A 16,654-nucleotide genomic window follows, 5' to 3' on the forward strand; every position below is an offset into this window, starting at 1 on the left:
CTTTATGGATACGAAACTACATCGGGAGCCTGCATGTAAATAATAGCAAATTCAGTACTAGGTTTTGGGGATTGCCTTTTATCGGTACATTTTCTTTTAACAAAAAATCGGGAGGTGCCTCAAATTACTTGGAATAAATGAAAAACGTGAGCACAAGTAACTTGCCTGAGGTTAGGTTAATTTGCAATAAAGAAAAGATGTTACCTAAATTAAGACAGTAATTTAGTTCAAATAAATTAATATATGTTGATCTAGCAAAACCATTAAATTGTAAACTATTTAGTCACATTTAGTTTATTGGAGAATTGATGGTACCCACTATGATTATAATTTGTCATTTTGACTGAATAATATTCTTTTGATTTGAATTTACTCAATATTTGAGGAAATATTTTTCTTCATCAGAAGTAACCAGTTGCGTTAAAGCCTTAAGGGCCTGTCCCGCTTTCACGACCTAATTCCCGACCTCTGCCGAGTTTGCCCTTGACTCGTACTCTCAGCATGGTCATCACGAGGTCGTAGGTAGGTCGTAGCAGGCCGTGATGCTAGTCGAAGGTGCTCGTGGCATCAAGTAGGTCGGGGCGTTTTTCTGGCATGATGAAAAATGTCTACGAGTAAAAAAGGTCGAGAATTAGGACGTGAAAGTGGGACAGGCCCTTAAGTCAGCACCCTTGTTGTTACCTTCTCCAAGCTAACAAAGCTTTTCAAGAGAGAATTAGATTTAACTCTTAGGGCTAACGGAATCAAAAAAATAGGGGAAAAAGCAGGAACAGGGCACTCATTTTGGATGATGAGCCATAATCATATTGAATGGTGGCGCTGGTTCAAAGGGTTGAATGGCCTACTCCTTCAGCTATTTTCTATTCAAAATTTTCCTTGATCATCATCCCCTTTGTCCTGCTTTCACACCGTACACTTCCTTATCTATGTATCTCCCTCTCCCCTGACATAAGTCTGAAGAAGGGTCTCGACCCGGAGCATCACCCAATTCCTTCTGTCCAGAAATGCTGCCTGTCCCGTTGTGTTACCCCTGCATTTTGTGTCCATCTTCGAAGGCAAAGTTTCGGGTCGAGACCCTTCTTCAGACTGCTGTGGGGGGTGAGGCGGGAAAAAGAAAGGAAGAGGTGGAGACAGTAGGACCAGAAGGAGAGCTGGGAAGGGTGAGGGGGAGGAGGGAGAAGACGAGGGCTATCTAAAATTAGAGTAGTCAATGTTGATACCGCTGGGGTGTAGATTACCCAAGCTTGTCTCCTCACTGCATTTACTGCTGGCTCCAGTCGCAAATCTAAGTTTTCGAGTGATCTGAGCAAGGCATTCATTGATGCTGGAATTCCACTGTGGAAATTGGAAAACAAATCTCTCAGGTTTTTTTTTAGAGAAATACACAGAGGAACATATGCCAAGTCATCATTACGGAAAAATTATGTTGACAGCAACTTCAACATTGTTGTGCAGAAAATTAGAGATGAAGTTGCATGCAACAAAATATGGATCTCAATAGATGAGACAATCGATGTTGTGGGGAGATATGTTGCCAATGTGGTCATTGGTACACTGGAGGCAGGTCAACCATCAAACTACTATTTGTTGACACATCGGAAGTATTGGAGAAGTCAAACAGCTCAACTATTGCTCAGTTGTTTACATCTTCACTTGCTGTACTTTGGCCAGAAGGTATAAACCATGAGAATGCTCTTCTGTTTATGACTGATGCGGGTCCGTACATGAAAAAAGCTGCTCATGCTCTTAAGTTTTATTCCCCATAATGTTGCATTTGACATTCTTAGCTCAAGGATTTCATAGAATTGCCAAGCACATACGTAGCTTCCAAATGTCGATCACCTAGTTTCCAATGTCAAGAAAATCTTCCTCAAAGCACCGTCACGTGTGCAGTTATTCAAGGAAATGGCACCCGAAATTCCGCTCCCTCCTCAGCCCGTTTTGACTAGGTGGGGTACATGGCTCTCTGCTGTACTCTACTATGCTGCAAATTTTGAAAAGATAAAAGAAATCGTCAACTGTTTTGAAGAAGAAGAATCTGCTGCAGTCAGGATCGTCAGTGAAATCATTCAGAAAAAGTCCCCCCACCGCGATCTTGTGTTTATTGCTTCCAATTTTGCAAACATCCCACAAGCTATCACTTCTCTTGAGAAATGTGGCGAAACATTAGTGAATAACTTGCAGGTTTTCAACAAAGTAACTGACGATATCTGTAAAATTCCTGGCGATGTAGATAAAAATATAGAAAGAAAAGGTGGGAGATTGATTTTAGCTAACAAAGCTCTTGAAGAAATACAAAACATAGCTAAAGTTCTCAAAGGTAGTTGTAATGCACAAGATATCAACATGAATATAGAGTTGGTAGCTTGTTTCAGGTATGCACCAGTGACCTCAGCTGTGGTAGAAAGAAGTTTTTCACAACTGAAGCATATTCTGTCTGAGACGGTAGTTTAACACCAGATAATTTGAAAAAGAAATGCTAGAAAATATGTGCAACCAGGCAACTTTGGTATTTTAATGTAGAATACCTTTATATTAACATTTTTAACCATATTTTGGTGGTGGAAATACGTGCCTTATTATGCCTTTTTTTGTCAATGAACACCTTTTTTGTGCTTTTTTTGTAATTTTATTATGCCTTTTTGCCTGCCTATTTCAGAGATTTTTAGCGCCTAAACATCCTGGCTTTACTCATCATGTATATAGAGACTGTAAATGGCAATTGTAATCATGTATCGGCTGACTGGTTATCACGCAACAAAAACCTTTCACTGTACCTCGGTACACGTGACAATAAACTCTAAACTCTGCAGCAAGAAGATCCAGCCTCGAGGTTGCCTTTGGCAGCTGGCAAAGCCTGGACAGGGCCTTTGTAGACTGGAAAATTATCATTGCTGTTTAATAGTTTAAAATAATCCACAACAATTGAAGACATTTTTTTTTTTAAACTGAAAAATACCTTTTTTAAAACGTGCAGTTGGCAAGAAAGACAATCACTTAAAATATTGAAAAAATTGTAATTAAAGCATTTTTTAAAACGTATTTTGCCCCCTAAATCTTTGCTATTCAATCCTCATTTAAAATCGGTGGGATCTTGAATCTTTCAGGTCACGATGGGGTTGGATGGAGCCTAATGACAGATTTGTCCCTGTGAATCTGATGTTGCACGATGCATACCCACAAATTTGAGGCAAGGCCTCACCTCTACCAGCTGAACAGTCAGTTATAGTTAATATCATAGCAAAACTCAGAATATCTGGCACATTGGCTCTTGTGTATTTGTTGGCATTCAGCTTGAATTGTAATTTGGACGATTTATTAATAAGTTTAAACAAAATTCCTTTGTGTCCTGTTGAAGACGTCAATAATAGCTTTATTTCGCACTATTTCATCAACCTTTAGTGAGACTTTCTGTCATACCATTTTGGGTTGTTCCTCTTTGACCTCCTGTGCTATTTCTCATCCTTTGTCACTACTTTCCTGCAGCCTGCTATTAGTTATGCATAACACAGACAAAGAATCCAAGCAAATTTTTAAGTTCCACATTAATTAATTTGTTCCCACCCTATCGGAGATATTACCTTTGTACTACCCATCCTCCTCCCCACACTCATTGTGTGAATGCTAAGCACTGCATTTCTTCCACAACTCCTGCCCCATTCAATCAAACTCCCTGGGTCCAACCCACCGACCCAACAGTTCCTAGAACACCCAGTTAATCAGATAGAGCTCTTAAAGATAGCAGATTCAGGGGATATGGTGAGAAGGCAGGAACGGGGTACTGATTGGGGATGATCAGCCACGATCACAGTGAATGTCCCCGGGGGTCGCCGGGGGTCGGGGGGAGACGCGGGCAGCGTGGCCCCAGGACCGGGGGAGAAACCGCTCGGCGTCAGGCACAGGCGGGAGAACAACTTCCGGTGGGCGGCGCGGCTCTGGCCAGCAGCGGCCTCTGCAGTCTGTCCGCGTTTTATTATTTTCTGTCTGTGTTTTAATGTAGTTTTTGTTATTTTTTGTTGGGGTGTGTGTGTGGGGGGGTGGGGGTGGGGTGGGGTGGGAAAACTTTTTAAATCTCTCCCTGCACTGGAGACCCGACCTTTTCTCGTCGGGTTTCCGTTGTTGTTGGGGCCGTAACGAGGAGCGGCCTCCAACAGGAAGAAGCCGGGGACTCTGGTGCTACAACTCACCGTCGCCGTCGCGGGGCTGGTCGAGTCCGGAACGGCTGGAGCGGTGGAGGAGCGCTGCTGCTGCTGCTGCTGCTGCGGCCCGACCGGAGGGTCGGAGGCCCCAACGACAGGTCTGTAGACGGCGGCACCGGGAGCCCCTGGAGGGAGACCGCTTTTCAGGGCTCTCGCAACGGCGACTTCCCCCGCCCGAGTTGCGGGGTTGAAGAGCTCCTGGAGCGGGGCCTAACATCACCGCCCCGCGCGGCTGGAATGGCCGCGGGACTCTGCTAGTGCACACCGGGGGCTCTAACACCAAGACCCGGTGTGCGACCTCGCACCACCCGGCGTGGCTTAAATGGCCGCGGGACAATTGCCATCGCCAGCCGGGGGCTTTGACTTTGACTCTGACATCGGGGGGGGAGAGTGCAGTGGAGAGATAAGTTTATTTGGCCTTCCATCACAGCGATGTGATGGATGTTTATGTAAATTATGTTGTGTCTTGGGTCTATGTGTTTGTATGTATGGCTGCAGAAACGGCATTTCGTTTGGACCTCAAGGGGTCCAAATGACAATAAATGTATCTTATCTTATCTTATCTTTATCTTAGAATGGCGGTGCTGGCTCGAAGGCCGAATGGCCTATTCCTGCACCTATTGTCAATTGCCTCATAACACTCGGTAATCCAGATGCACTGAAAGCTTCCAGTAGAGTCTTCATAACCTAGGAGAGGGGCCCACTGACACAGTGTAGCGGACCTGATATAATGGCAAGTGCAATGGCCAAATGTTCAGCAGTTTTAGCTTTGTTTACAGAAACAGTGTGGAAACAGGCCTTTGGCCCACCAAGTCCACACAGACCATCCATCACTACAGACTGGGGGCAGTTTATAGAAGCCAATTAACCTACAAAGTACATGTATTTGGAATGGGAGAAAACCCACTTGGTGAGAACGTACAAACTCCACACAGACAACACCCATGCTCAGGATTGAACCCAGGTCTCTGGCGCTGTGAGGCAGCAGCTCTACTGCTGCTATTTTGCTATGGGATACCAGTAAAATGCATCTACTGAAAAACAACGTGGTAGAGATTGTTTACATTTGCCATATTTTGTCCCTGGCATATTTCAACTTGAATACTTTTAAATATGTACTCTCCACATTTAAGCTTAGAGAGCAGGTTGTTTCATAAACTCATTTTACAGCCTAAGCATCACCAGTACAGAAGTGTTCAAGAAGAAACTGCAGATGCTGGAAAATTGAAGGTACACAAAAATGCTGGAGAAACTCAGTGGGTGCAGCAGCATCTATGGAGCGAAGGAGATGGGTAACGTTTCAGGCCGAAACCCTTCTTCAGATCTGAAGAAGGGTTTCGGCCCACTCTGCTGCACCCGCTGAGTTCCTCCAGCATTTTTGTGTACCTACCAGTACAGAAGTGTTTGGTTAAATGAGTTGCTTCATATAAAACCTTGTTTGTTTACTTGCCCCATTATAACCGGCTTTTGCCTTGTTCGTAATCCTTGCCATTGGAATTTGATGTATTTCATCATGTCCTAGAGCTTATGTTTTGTACTTGTTTCTTCACTCTCACTTCCAACATTTGCGGCACGGTGGCGCAGCGGTAGAGTTGCTCCCTAACAGCGAAAGCGGCACCGGAGACCCGGGTTCGATCCCGTCTGTGGGTGCTGCTTGTACGGAGTTTGTACCTTCTCCCCGTGACCTGCGTGGGTTTTCTCCGAGATCTTCGGTTCCTTCCCACACTCCAAAGACGTACAGGTTTTTAGGTTAATTGGCTTGGTTAATGTAAAAATATTGTCCCTAGTGGGTGTAGGATAGTGTTAATATGCGGGGATCGCTGGTCTGCGCAGACCCGGTGGGCCGAATGGGCTGTTTCTGCGCTGTAACTCTAAACTAAACAAAACATGTATTTTTATCTCAAAGAACATTGTTTATTTTTTAATTGTTAAAAGGTCATCAACCCAGAATGTTGCTGTCTGATCTGAAGATTTCCAGATTTTTGTTTTCCATTCCCCTCTGTCGTTATAGCTCTGACAACATGTTCTGGTTTCTTTAATTTTCACAGTTGGTATGAAATTAATAAATCTCCTTTGTATTTTCTGCTTGGCCTTGACATTTGTTACTAAAGACGAGTACCAGAGATTGGATAAAATGTTCTAACTGTGGCTCAGTCAATAGTAGTTTGTGTTATTTTGACTCGATGCTACAATTTAAAGTAAAAACTGAGAGGCCAGAGTGATGAATCAATCTCATTGTATATCTGATCTCCTGCGATTCTCTGCTCTTAAATTCCTTAGTCTTTTATTTCCCAAAATGTTTATCCTGCATTTTCTTTGATTTTAATCCAAAATGGCTGAATTGTAAATGGGGTCATTGCGAGTAGGATCATTGCAGAGAAGAATGATGCAGGGACCATGCTAAGATGCTATTTCAATTGTTGCAAAGTAACAATCTGCTTTGATTGTAAAATGCATTGGATTTCTGCAATTGGATGTCTATATTTAGATGAGTGACCTCTCTGAAGTTATGATGAATTTTAGAGGGTGGTTTTTACAACGTTGACTTCGCCTGTACAGTGGGTGGGGGGAAAAATCCAAAGTTGCAAGAAATAAGTTGTTTAAGAAGGAACTGCAGATGCTGGAAAATCGAAGGTACACAAAAAAGCTGGAGAAACTCAGCGGGTGCAGCAGCATCTATGGAGCGAAGGAAATAGGCAACGTTTCGGGCCAAAACCCTTCTTCAGACCTTCTTCAGATAAGTTGATCCAGGTGTTTTCATTGACTGTTAAGAGCATTTTCTAGCAGCCCATTAGCACATTTCTATGATTGGAGTTTGGATACTAAGGTGTTGTAATAATTGTTTTACGGTTGTTCTAAGCTGTTGACCTGAAAGGGTGTGGTAGTAGTTAAGTCATGTGAGTTTCACTTGATCAATACATTTCACAGATAGAAAAGCCCATCAGTGCGATGCCAGAAGGATTCTGCACATATCTACCAGAATCTTCACATTAAGTTTGGTTTAGTTTAGAGATACAGCATGGAAACATGCCCTTCGGCCCACCGAGTCCGCACTAACCAGCGATCCCCGCACATTAACACAACCCTACACACACTCGGGACAATTTTTTTTATACCAAGCCAATTAACCTACAAACCTGTACGTCTTTGGAGTGTGGGAGGAAACCAAAGATCTCGGAGAAAACCCACGCAGGTCACGGGAAGAACGTACAAACTCCACGCAGACAGCACCCATAGTCAGAATCGTACCCGGGAGTCTGGCTCTGTAAGGCAGCTTCTTCTTCTCATCGAGTCCACACACAAGATTAGAAGTTGTTCAGTCCGAGCCGAACATACTTCTTGGCATCTGCATACAATGGTGTCTGTCTTCTTGTGCGTGGTGGTGGAAAGATTGGTGGCAACAGAGCTGCGAAGTGAACGCTCTTTCCTTGACCCCAGTAAGGCAGCTACTCTACTGCTGAACCACCCTGCCGTAACATGGTGAATATAATTGGGTACACAAAGATGCTGCCAAACCTGCTGATGTATTTCCAGCGCTCTGTTTTTTGACCGATTTAACATGATTAATGTGTGGGGTGTGGGGGGGGGGGGGGGGGTGTTCCCAAATAAAGATGTTACCCTGATCTAAAGGCACAAATTAAGGTAATACAAATTCTGGATGAGGTTTTTCGGCAGCACCCTACAATATTCATGCTTTAAATGGTACTGGTTTGAAAGGAAGACATAAGGTGACAGCAATTGACAAATCCTGAATAGTTAGTTTTACCCATCATGATTTTTGCACTCAAGTGAGCCCTGGCAATTGAGTGACATTTGCTTTAACTTGAAGATAGACACAAAGTGCTAGAGTAACTCAGCAAGTCAGGCAGCATCTCTGGAGGAAAAGGATAGGTGACTCTTCAGACTGATGTTAACTTCTTCAGGATTTAACCTGTTCCAATCAGTGTGGGGCTAGATATAGAAACATAGAAAGTAGGAGCAGGAGTAGGCCATTCGGCCCTTCGAGCCTGCACCACCATTCAATATGATCATGGCTGATCATCCAACTCGGTATCCTGTACCTGCCTTCTCTCCATACCCCATGATCCCTTTAGCCACAAGGGCCACATCTAACTCCCTCTTAAATATAGCCAATGAACTGGCCTCAACTACCTTCTGTGTTGTGTTGTGTCAAATGCCTCATTGTAAGATATAGAACTGCTGCCTTTTGGTCTTCATGAATTTCAGACCCTTGGAGATATTGCTCTAATTTTGCCAACACTAAACCCATCCCACGTAATTTCAATAGCCGTCAAACAGGCTGGGATGTGTTATCACATGTCTGAAACTTGTGAAGCATTTTGATAAAATCAATAGGTGAAGGCACTCTCTCCTTTTTTTCCATTATTTACGCAAGCAGAATAACTCTGTGGGAACTTGGGGAACTGCAGATGCTGGAATCTTTAGAAAATAGAAAGTACTGGAAGAACTCAGTGGCTCAGGCAGCATCTGGGGAGGGAATGGACAGGCAACATTTCGGACCACAGATGGTGCCTGACCCGCTGAGTTCCTCCAGCTTGTTGTGTTTTATTTGATATGTATTCATTGTTAGTAAGTTGCATCATAAAATTCTTTAAAAAATGAATAATAGGGGAAGTAGGGATTGTAAATAAGCCGTTGACACAGTCAAGTCAATTAATACATTTCAAGCATTTTCTCTGCATATTTTCATCAATGTGAGGCATTGCTATTTTAGACAATGAAATAATTCATTATAATAGCAATCATGGCATCTCATTTGTGTCAGTAGCTTTGCAGCTGATGTTTTTGCTGTTTTTACCAAGCAAAGCTAATGAGTGCCATATTTATGTGAAAATGGGGGGGAACTCCAATCTGTTTTGTAGCAGCCGTATCAATAACCAAACATCTGTTGACAAAATTGTGGTGTCAAATTGATATTATAGTGATTTATCCCATTACATAATATTAGTCGTAATTAAATGTTTTGGGAGGACAAAAAAAATCTTCATCTATTTGATCACTAGACTTCCATTCTATTCGTTCTATCTATCCATTGCTCTACAATTGGAAGCCATGCCTTCAGGTCTCTAAGCCCTAACTGGGACGATGTCTCTCAAGTCTTCTTGTGTATCTATTGTTCTCTCTTTTTTAAGAGATTCCTTTTAAAACCTACATTTTTGACCCAGCATTTTCTCATTTGTTTCAGTATTCCCATATGTGCCTTAAGTTTTGTTTCATAATATTCCTGTAATGCCTTCGACATTATGCTATATGCAGCCAGAATGTGTGTTACTAATATTAAGTGGAGAATAGGAAAGTTCATCTGAAGGTCAAGGCTATATATTGAGTTTCTTTTTCCAATTAACCTATTTTGCCTTGCGTAGCATTAACCAGGTTTTTATCATTCAACTACATTTTGAGAACCGAAGAGATTTCAAAAACATTGCCCCTGCTCAAATAGGTTATAAAGCGTTCCATTATTGCAGCCATTCTAACTGAAGTGGTTGGCAGACAGTTTTGTTAAGCCACATTTGAAGATGATTAACTTTTGGGTGGAAATGTTCTCAAACAAGAGACTGTGTATCTTTTAACCAATTAGAATGGTGTGAATTCAAGCACCATAATGAAAATAAGTTTCCAATGAGTTTTATGTCGGATATTAATATTAATGGAAAAGTTGAATGTGAGGGTAATCCAGTAGGAAATGTAAACAATTGCAAAATGCCACAGATATGCAAGCAATGGGAGGCAAATGATATGAGGACTTGAGAACAAGAGTAAAGAAAGACGTTTTGCCGCAAGTACAAAAGGTCTTGGTGAGATCAATCCTGGAATACAGTATATGGATCTGGTTTCTACAACAAAGGATGTACGAATGATAGAGGGTGACCAGATTGATTCCTGAGTTTGTCCTATGATGAGACGTTCAGCAGACTGGGCCCATCCTCTGTTCTGTTCAGTAGGAAGAGAGGTGATCTAAGAGAAACATACAAAATTCCCAAAGACATGTGTAGACGGGTTCCTGAAGACCACCAAAGACTGATAAGAGTCAGTTTTGAGCTGAGCTGGAGTTGTAGACTGATGTTTGACAGTTGTGCACGCCATCACCTCCTATAAGGCAAAACCAGTTAGCACCGGCGCATCACTTCCAGGTGAGAACAACAACCTCATACTTAACATCTCAAAAAGTAAGGAGCTGGTTGTTGATTTCAGAAAGTGGGCCACCCCCCCCTCCTCCCTCTCTTCATCAATGGAGAGGTGGTTGAGAGGGTCACCTCCTTTAAGTTCCTCGGGACCACCATACATCAATCCCTATCATGGGAGCTCAACACCAGTCTCATAATCAGTAAGTGCCACCAGCGACTCTACTTCCTGCGGCAGCTTAAAAAATTCAGGGTCGGTCGACCAGCCATGACCCACTTCTATAGGTCTACCATAGAAAGCATACTCACATTCTCTATGCTTGTCTGGTATGGTCACACAACCTCGCAGGATAAGATTCGGCTGGAGAGAATAGTGCGCCGAGCTTCTAAGATCATCGGTTGCAGCAGACTTCCCTCAGTGACATCACTTTACTCAACAAGACTCACCAGAAAGGCCAAAAAAATCATAGCAGATCACTTTCACCCGGCACATTACCTCTTTAATCTCCTCCCATCAGGAAGGAGATATAGAAGCATTAAAAGTAAAACATCTCGCTTCAGAGACAGCACCTACCTCCAAGCCATCAGATATTTGAATTTGCACTAATCACTTTGCACTTTCTTTTGCACTTGCAATTACGCTTAATATGACGCTGCTGGGTACTGTCCTTCCTGTATATATTGTCCTTCGTACGGTATTGTCTGTATTATTTAGTGGTGTATGTGGTGGTTGTATTGTACTGTATTGTGTCTGTCTGAGAGCGAACCAAGACACATTCCTATCAACTTGTTGACATGGCAATAAAATTTCTTGAATCTTGAATCTTGAGCTGAACACATTCTATGCAAGCTTTAAAATGGAGAACAATGACGCACCTGCACAAGCCTCCACAGGTCCTGTCGACCCTGTGTCCTCTGTTTCTGAGGTTGCTGACAGAGCGTCCTTCAAGAGAGTAAATCCACAAAAAACAGAGGCATACCCTGCTGAGTACGAAAGATGTGTAGAGACCTACTTAATGGAATATTCAAGATATGTTCATTCTCTCGCTTCTGTGGTCTAATGTTCCCACCCGCTTCAAAAGAGCATCTATTGTACTAATAAGAAGAGCACAGTGACCTGCCTCTATGACTACCACTGGTAATACTTCTGTCCACTGTAATGAAGTGCTTTGAGAAGTTGGTTATGGCACAAATCAACAACTGACTCAGAAATTACCAATGTGTAGGAAGGAACTGCAGATGCTGGTTTACACCAAAGGTAGACACAAAAAGCTGGAGTAACTCAGCGGGTCAGGCAGCTTCAACTTGCCTCTCGCCACAACCGTTCAACAGCGGATGCTATGTCTCTGGTTCTCTGCTCTGTTCTGGATCCTTTAGGTGACAGGAACATTTACATCAGGCTGCCATTCATCAACAACAGCTTGGCGTTTAATGCTATCAAACCTCCAAACTCATCACCAAGCTCCAGGACCTCGGTCTTCAACACCCTTTTTGCAACTGGATCCTTTCTTTCTTTACAAACAACCTCAAACAGTGCGGAATGGTAACAACATTTCCTCACTGACTATCAGCACAAGTGCACGTCAAGGTTGTGTTCATGGCCCTTTGCGCTACTCTCTTTACGCACATGACTGTGTGGCTAAGTATAGCTCCTATTGCCAACAACACAAACATGCTTGGTTGAATTGGGGGTGGTGAAGAGTCAACGTACAGGACATTGATGGAACACCTGATTGTGAGGTGCCACACCAACTATAAAACCAAGAAAGCGATCAGTGATTTCAGAACAGAAAAGGGAAATTGAGAGACGATGCGCCAGTTTTCACTGATGGGTCAGTGCTGAAGAGAGTTAGCAGCTTTAAATTTCTGACCTTTAATAGCTTGGATGATCCTTTGTGGCCCCAGCATGCACATGCAATCATGTCGAAGCCTCATCCACTCTTCACTCTCTGTTAATTTTTTACAAAGAGTTTTGGTTAATCTCCAAATACTCTCACTAACCTTTACAGGGGCACTGTAGAAAGTATAGAAAATTAAATTTGCATTGTGCCCCTGGTACAGTAATTCCAATGCACTGAAAGCCAAGAAGCTGCAGAGAGTGGTGAACTCAGCTGGTCCATCATGGGCACTGCCCTCGCATCCATCGAAAGCTTCTTGAGGCAGCACCTTGTGTAGAAGCCATCTATCATCAAGGAACACACCATATACGTCATGCCCTCTTCTCACTGCCACCATTAAGAGGGAGATACTGAAACCTGGTTCTGGACAACTAACTTTGCTGTACTATAAGGTTGCTTACAGAAATAAGTTATTGTAGGAAAGAACTGCAAATGCTGGTTTAAATCGAAGGTACACACAAAATGCTGGAGTAACTCAGCGGGACAGGCAGCATCTCTGGAGAGAAGGAATGGGCGACACTTTGGTTCGAGACCCTTCTTCAGACTGAACCTAATCCTACCTTGACAATAGAAAACTATGGCCCTTATTTTTTGCACTACTTTGGATTTGTTTTTCATTCTAATTATGTTAATTGGTATATGTGCTTGAACATGCCCCTGTATTTAGCTATATAGCAGCAATCATTGCATTTCAAAGAGATTAATTTTAGGTGGGGCTTTCAGATATTTCTGAGAGAAATTATGGATTCTTTGTCGTGCAGATTTACCCTTAGGCAAATCAATAGCTGCTGAAGTAGGGATTATATCCTAAATGCATCGTTTATTCCAAACGCATTAATTCAAATGCAAAGGCTCGGTTTCTGATAATTTATTGATACCAGTCCTCGTAAGTATCCATTTGGCATTGTGAGTAAGGTAGGCAACTGTAAATTTCTCAATTTAACCTTTTCCACTAATTAGTATTTTCTCCATCCACTACCAATTCTAACTCCACGTGTGAATATTCCTCAATGGGAATTACAACCAAAATCCTTCTGGAAGCTATTCTCTGGTACCAAGGAATTCAAGGGTTACTTGTGCAGACCTGATCCATTTTGCTCTCTATTTTGGAAGTCTGTGATAACCTTTTTTTACGCTCTTTAGTCAGTAGCTGATCCATAGAAACAAATTAAAATTCAGCAAATAGTAAATAACTACCATATAATTCTGAAGGGTAGTCATTCATTGCAGCTGAAATGTATTATAACATAGAAGATTTTCAAATGAGAATGATGTATAGAACATTTCTTTAGGTTTCTTTTAGGCTTGGATCCATCTGGCTTGGTTTCAACTAAGAGGAAAGCTACCTCACAGAGCTAACCTTGTTCTCCATCTTTAATGCAGACAAGGAGTATTTGAAGGAAAAGGAAAAGCTGGAAATGGAACTGGCCACAACACATTCAACCAATGAAGACCAGAGAAAACATATTGAAATTTTGGAACAGGCACTGAACAGTGCACAGGCCAAGGTGGTCAAATTGGACGAGGAGGTGAGCTGATAACCCCAATGTTTGTATATCATTTAGTTTGATTTATGCTTCTTGGTGATGGACAGATTCAACACAATTGGCCACACTGCAGAGTATTTGGCATCCAGTTTTAATAGGCTTGCTACTTTTACAAATTACTTAGAGCTATTGATTTAGTTTTTTTTAAACTGAGCACAAATAAATCAAATTTCAATTATTCATTGCTTTGAATTCTTCCCTGATGGATATTGATCCTTTTAGCAGATCCTCCTTTGCATATGCTTTTATTGAAACCAAACTAAGTATAATGTGTAGTCACTTTTGAAAGTCCATTTATTTTACCTTCTGACGTCAGAGATTGAAGCAGTTAAATGCGGTGAATTTTTTTTTTAACATAAAATCCCTTTTAAAATTCTGTGCTGCATATCTGCTAGTCTGAAGAAGGGTCTCGACCCGAAACGTCACCCATTCCTTCTCTGCAGAGATGCTGCCTGTCCCGCTGAGTTACTCCAACATTTTGTGTCTATCTGCATATCTGGTATGTGTAAACATCGTTAAAAAAAATATATATATTTTACAATTCTCGTATGAAGCACAGCCAACTGCAGAACAAAAGCATAATCTAAATTTGCATTAGATTCAATGGAGTGAACAAAGGAGTTTTAGCAGAGGATTGTGGTTGATTTTGCATTCAAAATGATTTTTTCGTATTGCTATTGCTGATTGCCGGTGAGTGAGGATGATGGTCATGGATCGACTTGACCTGAATAGACCGATCTGGGAGTGGCGTAGTCTGCTACCACCCAGCAGAGTAGGAGGGATCTGGTGATCGGCTCACTGTTTCTGCTTTTCCCAGTTTTCCATTGCCTGATGCTGTCACGTGCTTTCAAAATGCCAGCTCCATGTGGCACGGACGTAGTCCATCTTGAGCAGTGTTTGGCGCTAGCCTCCAATAACGGAGTCATTTGCTACATGGTTTGCCTTGAGGATGTCTTTGAAACACTCTCTGTGCTCTCCTCCTGAGGCTATGCCAGGAATGAGCTTGTAATAAAAAAAGCTGAATAATAAAGTCCAATGTAGTCTTTAGTTTGTTCCTTGCTGTTGCTGCTGTGTTATCCCACATGAATAATGATTTATTTTAAAGATTCCAGTGTTGTTCAACCTGAAGGGAGTATTTTGTGCCAGAGAAAAAAAGATAAAATAATATTATGTGCTGCAGTTTACTTGTGACACTGCATAACTTGTAGTTGCTTATAACTGCTATTTTTGAAGCGGTTATAACCAATTGTATGTTCTGGATCTAGGAACCACAGAATAAATGGGCCTCTGAACAGGAAATTATTTCTTCCCAGCTTTGTTCTGAATGGTGATCCCCTGATTTTAAGACGGTGATCCCTGGTTCCGGTATTTCCAGCCAGAGGATATATCTACCCCCTCAAGGGGGACAAGGTGAAGCAGCAATAGAGTTGCTTCCTTACTGCGCTTGCAGCGCCGGAGACCAAGGTTTGATCCCGACTACGAGTGCTGTCTGTGTGGAGTTTGTACGTTCTACCCGTGACCACGTGGATTTTCTCGGAGATCTTCGGTTTCCTCCCACACTACAAAGACGTACAGGTTTGTAGGTTAATTGGCTTGGTATAAGTGTAAATTGTCCCTAGTGTGTGTAAGATAGTGTTAATGTGCTGGGATCACTGGTCGGCGTGGACTCGGTAGGCCAAAGGGCCTGTTTCTGCACTGTATCTAAACAAAACAAATCTAAAACCAAATATTCAGTATGTTTCAGTGAAGTTATAAAGTTATGTAGATAAAGCAGGCATTCATTCAAACAAGAACCAGTCTTCAGAAAACCTGCTCTTACATACGTTACAAACAATAATCAGTTTGAAATTAAAAGGGCAGCTTTGCCGACAGGCTGTCTACCGACATGACCGTGACATGTTCTCATATGCATCAGCCAAAAGTTAGACAACAAGGTGGTGCAACGCTAGAGTCGCTGCCTTACAGCGCCAGAGATCTGGGTGCTCTTTGCATCATGCATGTTAGTGCAGGTAACAGGGCCTGTTTCCGCGCTATATCTCTAAAACTAAAAGGTGTCTTAATTGGCCTACATCAAATCAGAAATCCTCAACTCAAGTTATCTCGCACCTTTGTGATACGAGATAAAGGAAGCTTACAGAGCAGCCTCGGCAAGGCCAGCAGCATAGTCAAGAATGAGTCTCACCCCATTCACTCCCTCTTCTCCCCACTCCCATCGGGGAAGAGGCACAGAAGTTTGAAACTGCATTCTTCCAGATTCGGGAACAGTTTCTTCCCGGCTTTAATCAGATAACTGACCGATCCTCTCATCAGCTGGAGTGCGATCCTGAAGTCCCATGTACTTCATTGGAGACCTTTGAACTATCTTTAACCAGGCTTTATCTTGCACTAAATGCTGTACCCTTCATCCTTTATCTGCGCACTGTGGAAGGCTTAATTGTAATCATGTTTAAGAAAGAACTGCAGATGCTGGAACAATCGAAGGTAGACAAAAATGCTGGAGAAACTCAGTGGGTAAGGCAGCATCTATGAAGAGAAGGAATAGGTGACATTTCGGGTCGAGACCCTTCTGCAGACTGATGTCGGGGAGTGGGGGGGGAAGAGAAAGAGAAGTTGGTGGAGACAGTAGGACTATGTAATTGTAATCATGTAGCCTCATCAGGGTTCTTAGCCTTTAATTGTGATCATGTATAGTGTTTGACTGGATAGCACTCAAACAAAAGCTTCTCACTGTACCTCACTACTCATGACAATAATAAACTAAACATCAAACATGGCCATAGGCATATTTGGCTGTCGTATCAATAAATTAGATTTTTGTGTCCTCGAGTTGGCCCTTATTACACTAATTTTGGGCGTCTGAGTTGCCT

General features: G+C 42.4%; 1 protein-coding gene across 4 annotated transcripts in view; it reads left to right on the forward strand.

The window, feature by feature from the left end:
- The window catches only part of amotl1 (angiomotin like 1), a 111,973-nt gene that overhangs the window by 77,816 nt on the left and 17,503 nt on the right, over positions 1–16,654 (forward strand). For all 4 annotated transcript variants that reach the window (XM_055637306.1, XM_055637307.1, XM_055637310.1 and 1 more), the window contains one exon: positions 13,624–13,769. In XM_055637306.1, coding sequence (XP_055493281.1) covers positions 13,624–13,769 — 146 coding nt within the window. The remainder of the gene's footprint in view (positions 1–13,623; positions 13,770–16,654) is intronic.

The sequence above is a fragment of the Leucoraja erinacea genome, chromosome 6, assembly GCF_028641065.1.
Source record: "Leucoraja erinacea ecotype New England chromosome 6, Leri_hhj_1, whole genome shotgun sequence".
NCBI classification, from domain to species: domain Eukaryota; kingdom Metazoa; phylum Chordata; class Chondrichthyes; order Rajiformes; family Rajidae; genus Leucoraja; species Leucoraja erinaceus.